This window comes from Monodelphis domestica, chromosome 2, assembly GCF_027887165.1.
Source record: "Monodelphis domestica isolate mMonDom1 chromosome 2, mMonDom1.pri, whole genome shotgun sequence".
Taxonomy (NCBI): domain Eukaryota; kingdom Metazoa; phylum Chordata; class Mammalia; order Didelphimorphia; family Didelphidae; genus Monodelphis; species Monodelphis domestica.
The window spans coordinates 521,513,691-521,530,253 of record NC_077228.1 but is presented as its reverse complement, the minus strand read 5'-3'; the positions used below and the strand labels follow the sequence as shown (position 1 = coordinate 521,530,253).

Genomic DNA, 16,563 nt, shown 5'->3' with positions numbered 1-16,563 from the left:
AGTGGGGATATCTGAGGTCAGATTTGAACTCAGGACCAATAGGCTCCAGATTTGATTCTCAATCCACTGAGTCCCATAGCTGCCCTCTCCTTTTTTCTCTTAATGAGAGGACTCCCACCTTTCTCCTTCCTCCAGTCTCCAGGCTTTGGCCCCCATCCCTGCCCCAGAATCACTCCAATTAGTCTCCTTGTCAGCCCCAGGCTTTCTTTAAGCTGCTCCCCCTTCATCTAGGATTCCCTGACCCCAGACCTTTCAAAGTCTTAATCGGTGTTCCCCACTTCCACACAGGGCACAGGGGTTGGGGGACTGGGCCAAGAGATCTTTATTCAAACCCCACTTTGGCCACTTATGAACTAAGTGGCACAGGACAAGCTACCTTCCCTTTCTAAGCCTTCATTTCCTCCTCAGTAAAATAGGAGCAATAACAGCACTTAACTCACCACATTAGTATAAGGAAAGTATTTTGCAAGCTTCAAAGAACTTGAAAAAATAGAACTTGCTTTTCCTTTGCTATTATGTAGTTTGTTTTTTAAAAAAACCTTTACTTTCCGTCTTAGTAACAACTCTAAGGCAAAAGGGCAAAAGCTAGGTAAATAGGGTTAAGTGACTTGCCCCGGGTCTCACAGCTAGGAAGTGCCAGTGCCATATGTGAACCCAGTTCCTCCCAACTCCAGGCCCGGTGCACTAGCCATTGAACCACCTAACTTCCCCCTGTTATCACATCTTCTTACTGGACTAGCTCCATCTACTTTGTGTCCCCCACATACACACACACACTAAAGTACCGAATTGGAGGTCTGGAGTCAGAAGGTACCTGAAAGAGCATCTATTCCATCCTCCTAATTTGACAAAGATGGAAACTGAGGCCTAGAGAATTTATGGTCCCACAGCTAGTTAGTGGAAGATCTTGGATTAGAATCTGGTCCTCCGACTCCTAGCAGTTTTCTTCCCACTATATCCCAGCGCCTTCTTTCTCTAAATAATCTTTTCTATAGGAGTTGGGATTGGCTTTGGTCCTCTTGTTGTGTCAGAGGCCATCTGGTCCAGTCCATTCAGGAATACCCAGGAGCCTCTTCCTCATGAAAGCTCCAGAACTCCCTTCACAATTCAGCCCCCAGCTCTTCTAGATCTCCCAAGCTGTTGGTGCTTCCCCCCTTCCCCAAATTACTTGGTGGTTCCCCCCAGTAGGGCAGGGAGAGTTTTTTAAGTCTAGCCCAGTGCTGGGCATATAGTATCCATATCTCAGTAGCATCATTGTTCAATGGAATGGAAGAATCCCCTTTTCAACAGGTCCCTTTATTCACTGGGTATATACATAGGGCAAGTCCACTGTAGAAGACCTCCCTCCCTCACAAAGTCCTTAGAATACAAGGCAAATTCTATTTCTTCCTTCCTGGGCAAGAGCGGGGGCAGTTTCACAGATGAATTTGGGGAGAAGGTATTTTGGGGGACAAAAATAAAACGTCCATCCCTGCCCTCAAAGAGCTTACCTTCTGCTGAGTCTGTCCCATTCTCCCTGTCTTCCTCTTTGAGGACTTCCCCCTTCTACACTTGCCAGTGGCCTCCCAGTCTCCTAAGCCCCAGGAAGAACGGATAGATGTGTTCCTTACAGTTGGGGGAGGGAGTATTAATATCTGCGTTGGAGACAGATTCTATTCAATTGTCCTACACCACAGACCACAGCCTCAAGGGCCTCCACCCTCCTTCTCTTGGTCATCATCCTTTCAGACATCAGCCCTGGTGGGGAGAGGGGGCTGGGGATGAATGGAATTCTCTAATGGGAGATGGGAGAGCAGGAAAAGGGGGGCAGGGGCAGGCAGAGCGAGGAGGGCAGCCAAATCCCAAAGACTGGTTATATTACAAAGTTGGACAACTCTTAGGAACACTGGGAAGAGAACACTCAAACATTCCTGCTGAGGCCCCTCTGGCCAGGGGACTGGGCTGCCTGCGGTTTCTCAGTATGTGACTGTGATTAAAGTGGGATTTGTTTTAAAACATACAAGTCCCTTAATGAGTGTGTTGAAAATGGACACATTGGGGGTTTGGTTGTGTTTTTTTTCCATGTTTTCTCTAAGGAATAACCAGATGGGGTTGCATTTTGCTATTGGGGGCTGCCCCTTCAATGCCCTTCACAGAGTTGAAATGGATAAATGTCCGGCTCCTTGAGGATGTTCCCAGAATCCCTTGCCTACCCACCCCTCATTCCTTGCTCCTCCTCGGATGCTGATACAGCAGAGGGCTGTCTGTCTCTGCAGGTGCTGGCGCAGGAGGACCTGGGGCACTTCCAGGCTTTGGGGTTGGAGCTGGAGGACTTCCTGGCATCGGAGGCATTGCTGGTAAAGTGTTTAATGCCAAGGGCATAGGGGAAGAGTGGTGAGAGAACAGAGTTAAGGGAGGAATGAGCACAGGTTTGGAGGCTGAGGGTCAGTGGTAGCACATGACTGCCTACTAGAGTCCCCTGAGTACAGAGAGAGCACCTGGGTAACCTCGGGCAGATCTTAAGCTCCCTCAGCCTCATTTTCCCCCTTTGGAACAAGAGAGAATTGAGCTAGATGACCTCTGAGGTCCTTTTCCGTCCTAGATCTCTGGGTATAAAGACAACAATGAAGCCATCTCTGTCTTCAGGAACTCCCATTGTTTGAGAGGAAGCAGCATGTTCACAGCATACAGAATGCATACTAGTGAAATTCAAGTTAATTTGGGGAGGGAGGGGCACTGGCAAGTGATCAGGAAAGTCATGAAGGATTCAGGATTTAGTAAGGGGCTCCTGTGGGCCAGGCACTGGGTTAGGCACTGAGGATCCCAAGACAAAGGCAAACATTCCCTGCCCACAGGATACTTCCACTCCATGGAGGTGGGCATGGGTACATGTGGAAATATATGTAAGATATATGCAAATCCAAGCTAATTTCAGTGAGGGGGGCGGGGAGAGATCATCCTGGAGCTAAGTGTTGAAAGAGATAAAGGATACCAAGAGGCTCAGGTGATAAAGAAAGACATTCCAGATTTGGAGGATGGATTGTTTGAAGAACATCCAGAAGGTTGGTTTGGGGATAATTGGGTGGCTCAATGGACAGAGCTTTACAGCTGGAGTCAGGAGGTCTTGGGTTCAAATGTGCCCTCAGACACTTCCTAGATGTGTGACCCTGGGCAAGTCACTCAACTCCCACTGCCTAGCCTTTACCCCTCTTCTGTCTTGGAACTAATACATGGCATTGATTCTAAAAGACAGGGTAAGGGTTAAAAAAAAACAACAACCCAAGCCTGTACCCTCCAATCAATTCAACAAACATGGAGGAGGTGCTTCCTTCAATGGCTTTGCTGAACCCCATTTATCTGTGAGCTATTCCACAAATGGTACGAGCTTACACCTGGAATCAGGGCGAAGAAAGAGCTTGGCACCCTGAGCAAAAAGACACTGAGAAAGGAGAGAATGGCAGAATGAATGTGTGACAGCCGCTAATGGCCTTCTGCTTATAGAGCCCTGTCCCTGGTGCTAGGAGACTTACAGAGCGCAGGAAGCTTGGCTGGCCCTTGTTGGGTGGGTCCTCGTGTGTCGCACCCCCCAGGTGGCTCCCCACCTTCTCTACCCCAACTTCTGACTGGGTATCGGAAGAGGGGGGCCCAGTGTCCCTGAGAAGGCAGGCAGGCAGGACCCTCTGAGCCCCCTCCTCTCCTTATGTCTCTCCAGGAGCTGGGTCCCCGGCAGCAGCTGCAGCCGCTGCTAAAGCAGCCAAGTACAGTGAGTATTCTCAGTGAGGGTCCCCCCCAGCCTCCCGGTCTCACCTCTGCCTTATTTCCCAAAGCCAGATCCTGGGCTGAGACACTGAGTTTCTCCCTTACCCTCTTCTGTGATCTTCCATGATTCAGAGCTTTTCTCCATCTCCAGATGTCGCCCCAGCTGTTTTCGTTTCCCTTTCTATTCCTCTGAGAGGCAGTTTGGTGGGGTGGATGGACAGCTGGTCTCAAAGGCAGGAAGACCTGATTTCAAGTCCTACTTCTGTCACAAATTGTGTGACCCTGGACAAGTCATTTAACTTCTTAACTCCCTCATGGAGGAGAGTCTCTTCCAGGGAAGATTTGTGTTTTGACAACAGAAGTTCATGCTATTATGCCCTTTCCAAGCATCCAGAATTCTTAGAATTCCCTCTTGTGCCCTCCCCTGGACTATGATTCTTCACATACTTTGTCATCATCTGGAGTTCTGAAAGTCCACAATGGGCTGGGCATCATGTAGAATTGTACATCCATTGGGTCCCATCGGTCAAGAAATGGAACTCTTGGGGGCAGCTAAGTGGCTCAGTGGATTGAGAGTCAGGACCAGAGATGGGAGGTCCTAGGTTCAAATCTGACCTCAAACACTTCCTAGCTGTGTGACCCTGGACAAGTCACTTAACCCCCATTGCCCAGCCCTTACCACTCTTCTGCCTTGGAACCAATGCACAGTACTGATTCTAAGATGGAAGGGGAGGGTTTAAGAATGAAAAAGAAATTAAACTCTGCTGTCCCACACCTTCCAGGTTGTTAGAGGGTTTGGCCTGAGAGCAAACCAATTTGTCTCCTTGACCTTTGATTCTTTGGGGGACCTAATCAACCATCCACATGGTAGCTCTTCAGACATGAAGACAGTAGCACACACCCCCCATCTTCTCTGAGCCTAATGCACCCAGTTCCTCCTGTAGCTTGACCTGAGACCCTGTTCCAGGAAAAGGAAGCCCTTCTTGGATTCCTGTGCCCTACCCCCAGCCCAGCCCACCTCAGGTGCTCAGAGAGCCTGAGCTTCAGCCATTGATGTAAAGACCAATTGTCCACTCTCTTTCCAGGAGCCGCTGGAGGCTTAGTGCCAGGTGTTGGTGGTATCCCAGGTATTGGAAGTGTTGCAGGTGTGCCAGGTGTTGGTGGTGTCCCAGGGGCTGGTGCCATCCCAGGTGAGAATTACACTTCCTGTAGTCAGACATGAGTGTGACTCTGTGTCTAACTATCTGCCTGCCTGCCTATCTGTCTGTGTAGCTAAGTTTGGAAAGAGAAAAAAATGAGGTGGTCTCCTAAGTTAGAAGTGGTGAGGTAGAGTGTGCCTGGAACCAGGAGGACTTGGATTCGAATCCCCCAACTGATGCTAACTAGAAGTATAACTTCTCTCTGAATCTCAGATTGCACCATTGTAAAACAGAAATAAGAACAGCGATAGTGCCTATCTCACAGGACTGGTGAGCAACTCAAATGAGAATATGTATGTAGAGAGGTCTTTGCAAAACCACAAAACATAAAGTCAGTAATTGTTCTTATGCTCACAGATAGGAGGCAGCCTGAGGCAGATAACTGAGCCCTGGTTCCAGCATCCAAAGAGCTGGGTTCAAATTTTACCTCTAACACTTACTGCCTCAGTTCCCTCACCTGTAAAAGGGGGAGATTAGACTAAATGACCTCTAAGATCCCTTCCAGATCTAGGATGATGCTCCTATGATTTGGAGCTTAAAGGCCATATAATCCCAGCCCCCCATTACAGGTGAGGAAACTGAAGTCTTTGTCATTATTCTTGAACCCTTCTCTCTCCCTGTCTCTTTCTCCAGGAGCAGCAAGCCCAGCTGCAGCAGCCAAAGCAGCAGCCAAGTATGGTGAGTGGCTTCTAGAGTTAGCCATCCTCCTGCCCCATCCTGGACTCTTTTTTGTTTAAATCCTTAGAATTAATACTAAGTATTGGTTCTGAGGCAGAAAAGAGATGAGGGCTAGGCAATGGGGGTTAAGGGACTTGGCCAGCAGCTAGAATATGTCTGAGGTCCAATCCCAAATTCTAAAGGGCATGGAGGATGCTTAAAGTCTCTCTCCCTATTGGTCCATTGCTCCATGCTACCATTTTCTTTCTGCAGGGGCCAGGGCTGGCACCGGAGTAGGAGTTCCTGATTTTGGTGTGGGTGCTGGAGGCATTCCTGCTTTTGGGTTTGGCACTGGAGTTGTTCCTGGTGCGGGGGTCGGTCCTGGAGGTATCCCTGGAGCAGGTCTAACTCGTGAGTTTGAATCCCCAGAAGTGGGTTCTGACTCTCCCACCCCTGGGTCTCTGCAGAGGGTGGTTCCTGGCTTTGGGGCTGTCCTGGGTACTGAAGGTCTCTCACATAGTTTTCCATCACATGGTGATTCCAAAGCCCTTAAGTCTCTCTCTCTTCGATTTTCCCTCAACCACAGCTGCTGCTGCTGCTGCTGCCAAGTCTGCTGCCAAAGCAGCTAAGTACGGTGAGTGCCCTTCAGTGTACTTGGGACTGTGCCCTCTCCTTCCTTGCTCCCAGAGCAGGCCAGGGTCCTCTCCTCATCCCTCCTTCCACCACAAGTAGGAGCCTGCAGGTAGATCCTAAAGAGACAGTTATGCCTACTCTACTAGTCTGGGTCATGGAGGCAATGGGGTACATGGAAAGAATCCCAGCTCTGGAGTCAGACTGCATGGGTTTGAATCCCAGCTCTGCTACTGACTACATGTGTCCCTTCCCTTTCTTTGAGTCAAAACTTCTTCCTTTGTGGAATTAGGTGGTTGGACCAGATGGCTTCTGAGGTCAGTCAGTCAGCAAATATTTATTAAGTGCTGTCCATGTGCTGGGCACTGTTCAAAGCACCTTCTAACTCTTGATGTGTGATCCTCTGATGCAGTTTATTGGATGGTATCAAAAGGAATTAGGAGAAGCTCCAAAAATGCCCACAAAGCTTCCTCACCCCACAAAAGCTGTTTTTCCTTTCCCCACTCTATTCATTTCTTTCCTCCTTCCTAAAGAGGTAGTTCTCTCTCCTCCCATCCAATGTCCCAATGATCCCCAAGGAGCCAAGGCAAGAAGTCAAGCCTGTCACTGGCAATTAGGTAGGTTTGACAGACAGAAAGACTTCTGGAAATACCCAAGAAGCCACCAGACTCAATATTAGGACATAGCTACAAAACAGAGCTGATATCATGAGTCCCTGGAAATATGGGGAATAAATTAAAGTCAGAGGGAGGGCAGGAAGGAAAAGGGAGGAGTCAGGCCATAGCTGAAGCAACAGGGTATTTTTTTTAATAACCCTTACCTTCTGTCTTAGAATCAATACTAACTATTAGTTCTAAGGCAAAAGAGTGATAAAGACTAGCTAGGCCTGTGATGGCAAACCTATGGCACACATGCCAGAGGGGGCAATCAGAGACTTATCTTTGGCCATGCCCACCAGTGCCCCAGCACAGAGTTTGCCAGAGTTTGTTACTAGAAAGTTAGAGGGACCCAGGACTGGGCTGTTCCTCTTCCCCTCTCCACACATGCCTGAGGAAATCACCAGCCCCTCTATAAGGTTCACCATCACTGGACTAGGCAATTGGGATTAAGTGACTTGCCCAGAGTCACCCAGCTGGAAAGTAACCAGATATGCCCCAGAACCTCCCATCTCCAGACCTGGTTCTCTATCCACTACCTACCGACCTTGGGTATTTTTTAATAATTGTTTCAAAGTACTATATGTTAAAAAAAAAAAAACTTTCTTTAGCTCCCACTTCATTAGAATGGTTGTGGTGTAAGAGAACAGAAAGGGACAGAGCATAGAGAAGTTAGGGAGGCAAAATGACCTAGATCAAAGATACTGATCTGGAATGGAGAATAAGAAACAATCCAGAGTAGAGGAGGGAACCTGAGTAACTGGAAGAATGATGGCACCCTCAAGAGAAATAAGGAGGTTAAGAGGAAAAATAATGCTTTTGATTTCACACCAAAATTGTCAACTATGGGCTATTTGGATGGAAATGTCCAGCAATCAGAGATTTGAGACCAGACTTTAGGACAGAGGCAAGGATTACTAAGGCAGATTTGCATAGAAATGATGTGGAAATGAGATCACCAATCTAGACAGCGTATAGAGAGAAGGGGCCCAGGAAAAATGAAGAAACCGAGGCAAAAAAAAAGATTGTGTCATTTTCTTAGGATTTTAGAACTGAAAGGGACCTTAGAGACCATCTAATCAACCACCCCAAACCCATTTAACAGATGAGGAAATTGAGTTCTGGTTTGCCCAACGTCCTATAAGTAGTGAGCTGGAGAGACAGAACTTTAACTTGGGTCTCCTAGCATCAGGTCCGGTGCCCATTCCACTATGCCATGATCTGCCCTCCCTCTCTACAAATCCTCCCTATCCTACATTGAAATTAAATCTTCCCTTGAAGTCTTCCCTAACCACCCCAGCCAAGTATCTCTCTTTCCTCTGAGTTCCTGCAACACTTTTCAACATTATAGATAACAGAGAAATATAATATGTAAATATATATTTATAATATATTGAAATGTTACAGGAACATATAAGTTCTAATATATAACGTTATGTCTAATTCTATTATTATTATTATTCTAATAATGTTTATTCTCCGAGAATCAATGGTTGGGCTGATTCACAAGCAGAAGGTACAAGGAATCTTTTGTTGCAAAATATAGGATGGGAGAGAGCTAGAGATGCCTCTGTCTCTGCCTGTCTGTCTCTTTCTCTCTTCCCAAGACTATGCTACCTCTATTGCAGTCTCATCCGGAAATGACTTTTCATTTGTCCCTAATTTGGGGTTACCTGTACCCCTGCTTCTTCTGACTCTTCTCCTAGCCTTCCCCCTCTTCTCCCCTGCACCCTCCTCTAATCCAGCTAGCTGAGATTGGCAGCTCTTGGCCCCCTATGATTTGGATAGAGGCTGACTTTCTTCCATCTCCCTAGGTGCTGGAGGTCTCGGAGGGATAGTTCCTGGTGCTGGCATCCCCGGTGTGGGAGTTGTTCCAGGTGTTGGAGGCGGTGCAGGAGCAGGTCCAGGTAAGCTGTTTCCCACCCAGTTTGGACCTCTGTCCATTTTCAGGCAATTTGTCAAGGCTTCCCAGGGGGCTGAGGAGGATACAAATGATTGCACAGAACTACAGAATGCTGCAGTAGGAAGGGACCTCAGAATCCCTCTAGTCCACCCCATTATTTTATGGAGAAGAAAACAACGGGGATGGATCTTCCCCTTTTGGACCAAGATTCACCAACAGAGTCTGTAGGATGCCTGGAAGAATTAGGATTTCCTTCCTCCATTCCAGAGCTCTTTACGTTGTCCCCACATTCCTCCTTCCTTTTGCTCTGGATTGATTATCCTCTAGGACAGAAATTCTCAACCTCCTCCGTCTTAGGACCCCCCTTACACTCTCAAAAATGATTGCAGAATGCCAAAAGAGATTTTGCTTATGTGAGTTATAAATAGTAGTATTCACTAGCCGAGAAATGTTAAATAAATTTAATGTTTATTATGTAGAGAATTCATCAAATTTAAATTAATATTATTATGAAAATGGTTCTGACTTTGTGGATGCCTTAGAAGGGTCTCAGGGACCCCAGAGGTTCACAGTTCCTACTGGGAGAAGCATTGGCCAAGGAAGTCATAAGATCATAGGATGGGAACTAAAAGAGACCATAGAGACCAACTGCTAGGCCAATACCCTCACTTTACATTGAGGAAACTGAGGCCTCAATTGGCAGAGGATCTTCACTAAGCTGGAAAGTGTCTAAGGTAGGATCTGATTCTAGGTCTTCCCAACCTCATTCTCTGGGCTCTCTCTGCTTACTGCCAGATGCCTCTAGATTTGTCTCTGAAATCAATCTCAAACAGTGTGAGAAAATACCATGGCATGAATAGGGAGCAAGGGACCACCTTGCCCCAAAGGGATGGTCCAGGAAAGAACAAAGATGCCTTCTTTAACACACCCTCCCCATCTCCACCTCATCACTCAGATTTACCCTTAAACCTGATGAGAAGAACCAGATCCTCAGGAAACTAGTTTTCCTAATCATGGGACAAATTTCACAATTGTCCCCTCCCCTAGGGAGGATAGCTGTAGTTGCCTGTACTTTACATGGCACACACACACCGCAAAAATCAGGTGAGACAAGAGCCCCCTCACTTAATGTTTGTGTTTGCCAGAATCAAGGTCAATTGATGCCAGATGAGTAGTGCTGCCTTGCTATGAGCTTATGGCCTCAATAGTCACACAAGAGGGACAGAGAGAGATGCAGAAAGAAACAGAGGGAGAGACAGAAAGAGACAGGGAGGTAGAGAGACAAAAGATGGAAAAAAGAGATAGAGAAAGAAATAGATGAATAAATAGAGGAGAGAGGAGAGAAAGAGAACGATGGTAGAAAGAGATACACAAATTATAGAGAGATGATGGAGAAAGACAGAAGCTAGGTAATAAAGATGATGAAAGGAGAGAGCCATAAAGACAGATAGCTGATGGGGAGAAAAAGATGGGTAGGTAAGTGGAGAGAGATATGGAAGAGAAAAAATAGATAGAGTTAAGTGATAGAGGGAGAAAGACAGGCAAAGATAGATAGATAGATAGATAGATAGATAGATAGATAGATAGATAGATAGATAGATAGATAGATAGATAGATAGATGGATGGATGGATGGATGGATGGATGGATATACAGACAAGATAGATGGATGGATGGATGGATGGATGGATGGATGGATGGATGGATGGATGGATGGATGGATGGATGGATGGACGGATGGATGGATGGATGTGTGAATGGATGGGTAGATGTGTGGATGGATAGATAGATAGATAGATAGATAGATAGATAGATAGATAGATAGATAGATGGATGGATAGATATGTGGGTAGGTAGATCATAGGAGAGAGAGAGAGAGAGAGAGAGAGAGAGAGAGAGAGAGAGAGAGAGAGAGAGAGAGAGAGAACGCTTATTAAGCTCTTGCTCATTGGCAGCCCTGGGAATATAAATACAAGCAATGAAGACAGTTTCTGCCCTCAGGAAGCTCATTTCGATTGGGGTTAGATGAAGCTGTGATCAAGACAGTTCAGAACTGGGGGAAAAGAACTAATTAAGCTATACCTCATTCCATTAAAGGCTCATTCTCTCTAAAATCTTATCAGGTAGAACCTTTGATTTAAAAAATAAATTAGAGCAAAAGTACATTCATCTTCCACCCCATTGACTAAGTTGATGACTGAAGCTCCCCCCACCCCAACCCCATCTTCTCACCAGGGCTCTTTGATTCTGCCATTAGTCTTATCTCCATCCTCCTCCTCTCACCCCCAAAAAGGGCTCCACCTCTGACTCCCCTGGCTTGAAGAAGTGAGCTTTTACATTAACTTATTGGGAATCAGCCTTAGGTGTGTTCACCCAGACTCCTTTCAGGTTCCCCTTCATGTAATAACTCCTCCAGTAGAAATAAGCTTGTTGAGGGCAGGAACTATCTTGATTGCTTCAATCATTCTCCTTTCCTTTAAGTATCTGCCTTGCATGTATCTGTAATGATTCCCTGTAGATTCTTAAAGTGGGAGGATTTAACTATTTTTAAAGATAGTTGAGGGGAAGTGAGGTGGCTCAGTGGATTGAAAGCCAGGCCTGGAGATGGCACGTCCTATGTTCAAATCTAACCTCAGACACTTCCCAGCTGAGTGACCCTGAGCAAGTCACTTCACCCCCATTGTCTAACCCTAACCACTCTTCTGCCTTGGAACCAATATCTAAGACAGAAGGTAAAGATTTTTTAAAAATAGAACTAATTTCTTTGAGTTTTTAAAATAAGTTTTATCGATGCGTTTTTTTAACTTCCCAGTCATTTCTGGGAATACACCTTCCCTTTACCCCCACCACCTCCCACTTCCTAATTGAATCCTCCAAAAACATTTACAAAAAAAAAAAAAAGAAAGAAACACAACACTCCATGAGTGACCTGGCCTGAAAGCATACAGCCTCCCCCCATCACTGACCCCTGCCTCTCTGCCAGGAGGAAGGACCATTCTTGATTTTCTGTTCTCGAATGCTTTTTTAATTTTTACTCCAAGTCCAATTTCCTGTTAGTGACCTTTCCACGGGCGTTATTGTTCGTCATTGTAGTTCTTGTTCTCTTGAGTCAGGTCCAAACTGATTTCTCAAAGAGCTCATCCCGAACCAAAATAAACATTGCAAAAGGGTTTGGCCAAGCCAGCCTCGAGTGCCGGGACTGTCCTGTGGAGCGTGCTGCCTCCAAGAGAAGGAGATGGGGATTACGAGAACTGACGAACCGACGACTTAACAGAGTTTTTTAAGATCCTTTTCTAGCAGTTTTGTCCCTTCTACACCAATCACTTGCCTTTTCCATTTGTCATGTTTTGGAGTCTGGTTGCAGATAGAATCCTACAAATGGAAAGTCAAGCCCTTCATTTTACAGATTAAGAAATGGGTCCATTGAGGACAATGGCTTGCCTAAGGTCACACTAGTAAGTTACAAATAAAACTAGCACTTGATCAGGTTCCTTCAAGGTCATCATCTATGTTCCTATAAATTTATTTCATCTCTACAGACCTCCATTTCTCCATCTATAAAATAAGGTTAGGGGGCCACTAGATGGTTCCGTAGATTGAGGCCTAAAGACAGGAAGCCTAGATTCAAATCTGGCCTTAGACATTTCCTGACTGTGTGATCCTGGGCAAGTCACTTAACCCACATTGCCTAGCCCTTACCACTCTTCTGCCTTGGGAGCCATCCACAGTATTGATTCTAAGATGGAAGGGAAGAATTTTAAAAGAGAGAGACAGAGAGAGAGAGAGAGAGAGAGACAGAGACAGAGACAGAGATAGAGAGACAGAGAGAGAGACAAAGAGACAGAGAGAGAGACAGAGAGACAGAGACAGAGAGAGGGAAAGAGAGGCAGAGAGAGACAGAGAGAGAGGAGAGAGACAAAGAGACAGAGGATAGAGAAAACTAGACTGGAGAGCCTCTGAGGTTCCTTCAAGCTCACCATCTATATTCCTCTGATATTAGTTCATTCATCAACTCTGTCCTCAATTTTCCCATCTGTAAAATGAGAGGGTTAGACTAGATGACCTCTGAGGTCTCTTCCACTTTTTAAGCAGAGGCAAGAGCCTGGCAGAAGGAAAAAGGAAGAGGTAGAAGGAACTGTTTCTCCTCTCTGGGCTCCTCTTGACCATCACTGCTCCCACTCAGCCTTGCTCTCTTTTCTCTTTACAGGATCCCTGGCTCAATCAGCAGCTGCTGCCAAAGCTGCCGCCAAAGCTGCCCAGTATGGTAGGCACCCTCATGAATACTATTATCTACATCAATTTAATCCATCTCCGTTTGGTTCCCCAGCTTCCAGATTTCTGCTAATAGCCTGACTAGTGATAGTGTGGATCCCCCAATCCCGTTCCTTCATCTTTACTAGCTCCTTATCTATTATCAGCTTCCTCTTCCATATGTGCCTCTGCTGCCCTTCCCCCAAGATGCCCACCTCATCACCAGCCTTTTTCTCAAAGGATTTCCATACAGGGAAAGTAGCAATCCTGGAGGACAGAGGAGAACTTTGGAATCTGGGAAGTACAAAGCATATAGGTTCCTCTCCATCCATAATCAGAAAAATCATGATATAGATTTAAAATTGGAAGGGGAGGGCAGCTGGGTGGCTCAGTGGATTGAGAGCTAGACCAAAATATGACCTCAGACACTTCCCAATTGTGTGACCCAGGGCAAGTCATTTAACTCTGATTGCCTGGTCCTTACAGCTCTTCTGCCTTGGAATCAATATGCAGAATTAATTTTGAGACAGAAGGTTAGGGTTAAAAAAATACTGGATGAAGTCTCATCAATGGGGAAACTAAGGTCTGGAGAGGTACAAGGTCATCTGTGTTGTTGTTCAGTTGTTTCAATCATGTCCAATGCTTCATGATCCCAAAGTCATATATACAAGTAGCAAATTTACAGGATCTTTGATCGCTTTTACAAGGACTTCTCATCCAATCCCTTCATTTTATAAGTGGGGAAACTGAGGTAGATAGGCAAGTAATTTGCATGAGGTCACATAGCTATTAAGTGTCTGAAACTAGATTCAAACCCAGGTCTCCTCCTGCTAAACCCAACATGGAATCTAGCCTGGAAAGGATGTTGTATTCAGAGTCAGGAGAGGCTTGAATTTGACTTCTGGCTCTGTCCCTTACAAGATATAGGATATTGAGAAAGTCACTGGCCTTCATTTTCCCCATCTGTAAAATTAGAGGGTTAGACTAGATGGCTTCTGAGGTCCCTTCCTATGATATTAAGTCACTTCATCTCCATGGACCTCAGTTTCCCCATCTAGAGGTTTGGACCAGATGGCTTCTGAGGTCCCTTCCAGCTCATCCTCCATATTCCTATGATATTAAGTCCTTTCTCTCCATGGACCTCAGTTTCCCCATCTAGAGGTTTGGACCAGATGGCTTCTGAGGTCCCTTCCAGCTCATCCTCCATATTCCTATGATATTAAGTCCTTTCTCTCCATGGACCTCAGTTTCCCCATCTAGAGGTTTGGACCAGATGGCTTCTGAGGTCCCTTTCAGCTCATCCTCCATATTCCTATGATATTAAGTCCTTTCTCTCCATGGAACTCAGTTTCCCCATCTAGAGTTTTGGACCAGATGGCTTCTGAGGTCCCTTTCAGCTCATCCTCTATATTCCTATGATATTAAGTCCTTTCTCTCCATGGACCTCAGTTTCCCCATCTAGAGGTTTGGACCAGATGGCTTCTGAGGTCCCTTTCAGCTCATCCTCCATATTCCTATGATATTAAGTCCTTTCTCTCCATGGACCTCAGTTTCCCCATCTAGAGTTTTGGACCAGATGGCTTCTGAGGTCCCTTCCAGCTCATCCTCCATATTCCTATGATATTAAGTCCTTTCTCTCCATGGAACTCAGTTTCCCCATCTAGAGTTTTGGACCAGATGGCTTCTGAGGTCCCTTTCAGCTCATCCTCTATATTCCTATGATATTAAGTCCTTTCTCTCCATGGACCTCAGTTTCCCCATCTAGAGGTTTGGACCAGATGGCTTCTGAGGTCCCTTTCAGCTCATCCTCCATATTCCTATGATATTAAGTCCTTTCTCTCCATGGACCTCAGTTTCCCCATCTAGAGTTTTGGACCAGATGGCTTCTGAGGTCCCTTTCAGCTCATCCTCCATATTCCTATGATATTAAGTCCTTTCTCTCCATGGACCTCAGTTTCCCCATCTAGAGTTTTGGACCAGATGGCTTCTGAGGTCCCTTCCAGTTTTAAATCTGACTGATCCTGTGACTTTTTCCAGGACTACACATTATCCATCTTGCATCCCAAAGGTTCCTGCTTTCAGGAAAGATGACTCCCTGTAGATATCCTGCATGTGTCCTCACCTTCCAGCATCCCTCTTCCAACACCTTAAGGTCTCCATCCCCCTGTGTCTCAGCCATGAGCTCTAGGTCCCCTCTTTTTGTTCTCCACAGGGTTAGTCCCAGGAGGAGTCCCAGGTGGTCCTGGTGGTGGAGCTATCGCAGGTAAGAGGGGATCCCTGTGTTATAGGGATCTGGGAGAGGGGAGCTCATGAATACCCAACTAAGATCCATAGGTGGTATAGTCTTTGACTCTGTTTCCCTTTTTGTGTCTCTTGGAGTAGGGACTCCTGCAGCCCAAGTTGCAGCCCAAGCTGCAGCCAAAGCAGCCGCCAAAGCCCAATACAGTAAGTAGCATTTGGAAAACCATCCACTGACCAGAGCTAGAAACTACCTGAGGCTTTTTTTTAATCCTTACCTTTCATCTAGGAGTCAATATTAAATATGGGTTCCAAAGCAGAAGAGCAATAAGAGCTAGGTAATGGGGGTTGGGTGACTTGGCCAGGGTCACAAAGCTAGGAAGTATCAGAGGTCAGATTTGAACCCAGGACCTCCCTTCTTTAAGCCTGGCTCTCAATCCACCGAGTCATCTAGTTACTTTTACAGCCCTAAACTAACTATCCATATCACCTGAATTCTTTTCTTTTCTGGCCCCTTGAAATCCCTAAAAGACAAAAGACTCAGAGATTACTTTAATTCTTGGTTAATTTCTGGGTTGAGATGGGCTATTTCTCACTGGAAAAGCCATTCAGGGTCTTAGCCTCTGAGTATCTGCTTTCCCATGCACCCACCCACCACCCTTCTTTCTCCAGGAGCTGCAGCTGGGATTGGAGGAGTTCCTGGATACCCAGCTGGAGCTGGAGCTGGAGGTGGAGCTGTTCCTGGCTACCCTGCTGGTGCTGGAGCCATCCCAGGCTATGGGGCTGGTGTAGGTGAGCATCCCAGACTGGAATGACTTCTAGCTGAAATTGTGTTCATTGAGGGAAGGGGAAGAATTGGTTTTTCTTCCTCAAGGCCAATCGGGGGAGCCTAAAGAGTGTAGATTTGACCATGAGATCAGTGGATTGGGTAGAATTTGGACCTGTGAATCTCAAGTTTCAGGGGGCCACTGGGACCTTCAGTCATTCAGTTGCTATGCACAGATGCTCTGGGGGAGGGAGGGGAAAGCCCAGTCTGATAGGAGAAATAAGACTCTGGCTCAGAAAGATTGATGAAATTTAGCAAGATAAAACCAGAGATGCCCCAAGCCAGAAGGGGTTAAATGCCTAAGGAGAAGCATAAACAGTCAGAGCTACACCTGAAGAGAGGGAGAGATACAGTGAAAGAGGGCTGGCATGGGCTGGGAATCCTACCAGGAAGGGGGAAGATGCTCTGAGCCTAGTTTTAGGCAGAGAGCAAGGGGGGACTTTCAGGTCAGTCTGGGCTAGTCCAG

At 46.2% G+C, this 16,563-nt stretch overlaps 1 protein-coding gene across 6 annotated transcripts in view; it reads left to right on the top strand.

Annotated features, from left to right (window-relative positions):
* ELN (elastin) overlaps positions 1-16,563 on the top strand; it is a 78,000-nt gene that overhangs the window by 43,637 nt on the left and 17,800 nt on the right. For 4 of the 6 annotated variants that reach the window (XM_056819758.1, XM_056819759.1, XM_056819760.1 and 1 more), the window contains exons 17-27: positions 2,256-2,336; positions 3,692-3,742; positions 4,824-4,928; positions 5,571-5,615; positions 5,868-6,005; positions 6,181-6,228; positions 8,695-8,787; positions 12,990-13,046; positions 15,246-15,296; positions 15,413-15,478; positions 15,944-16,063. In XM_056819758.1, the coding sequence (XP_056675736.1) occupies positions 2,256-2,336; positions 3,692-3,742; positions 4,824-4,928; positions 5,571-5,615; positions 5,868-6,005; positions 6,181-6,228; positions 8,695-8,787; positions 12,990-13,046; positions 15,246-15,296; positions 15,413-15,478; positions 15,944-16,063 (855 nt within the window). The remainder of the gene's footprint in view (positions 1-2,255; positions 2,337-3,691; positions 3,743-4,823; positions 4,929-5,570; positions 5,616-5,867; positions 6,006-6,180; positions 6,229-8,694; positions 8,788-12,989; positions 13,047-15,245; positions 15,297-15,412; positions 15,479-15,943; positions 16,064-16,563) is intronic. The other 2 variants (XM_056819761.1, XM_056819757.1) reach the window with 1 other exon arrangement.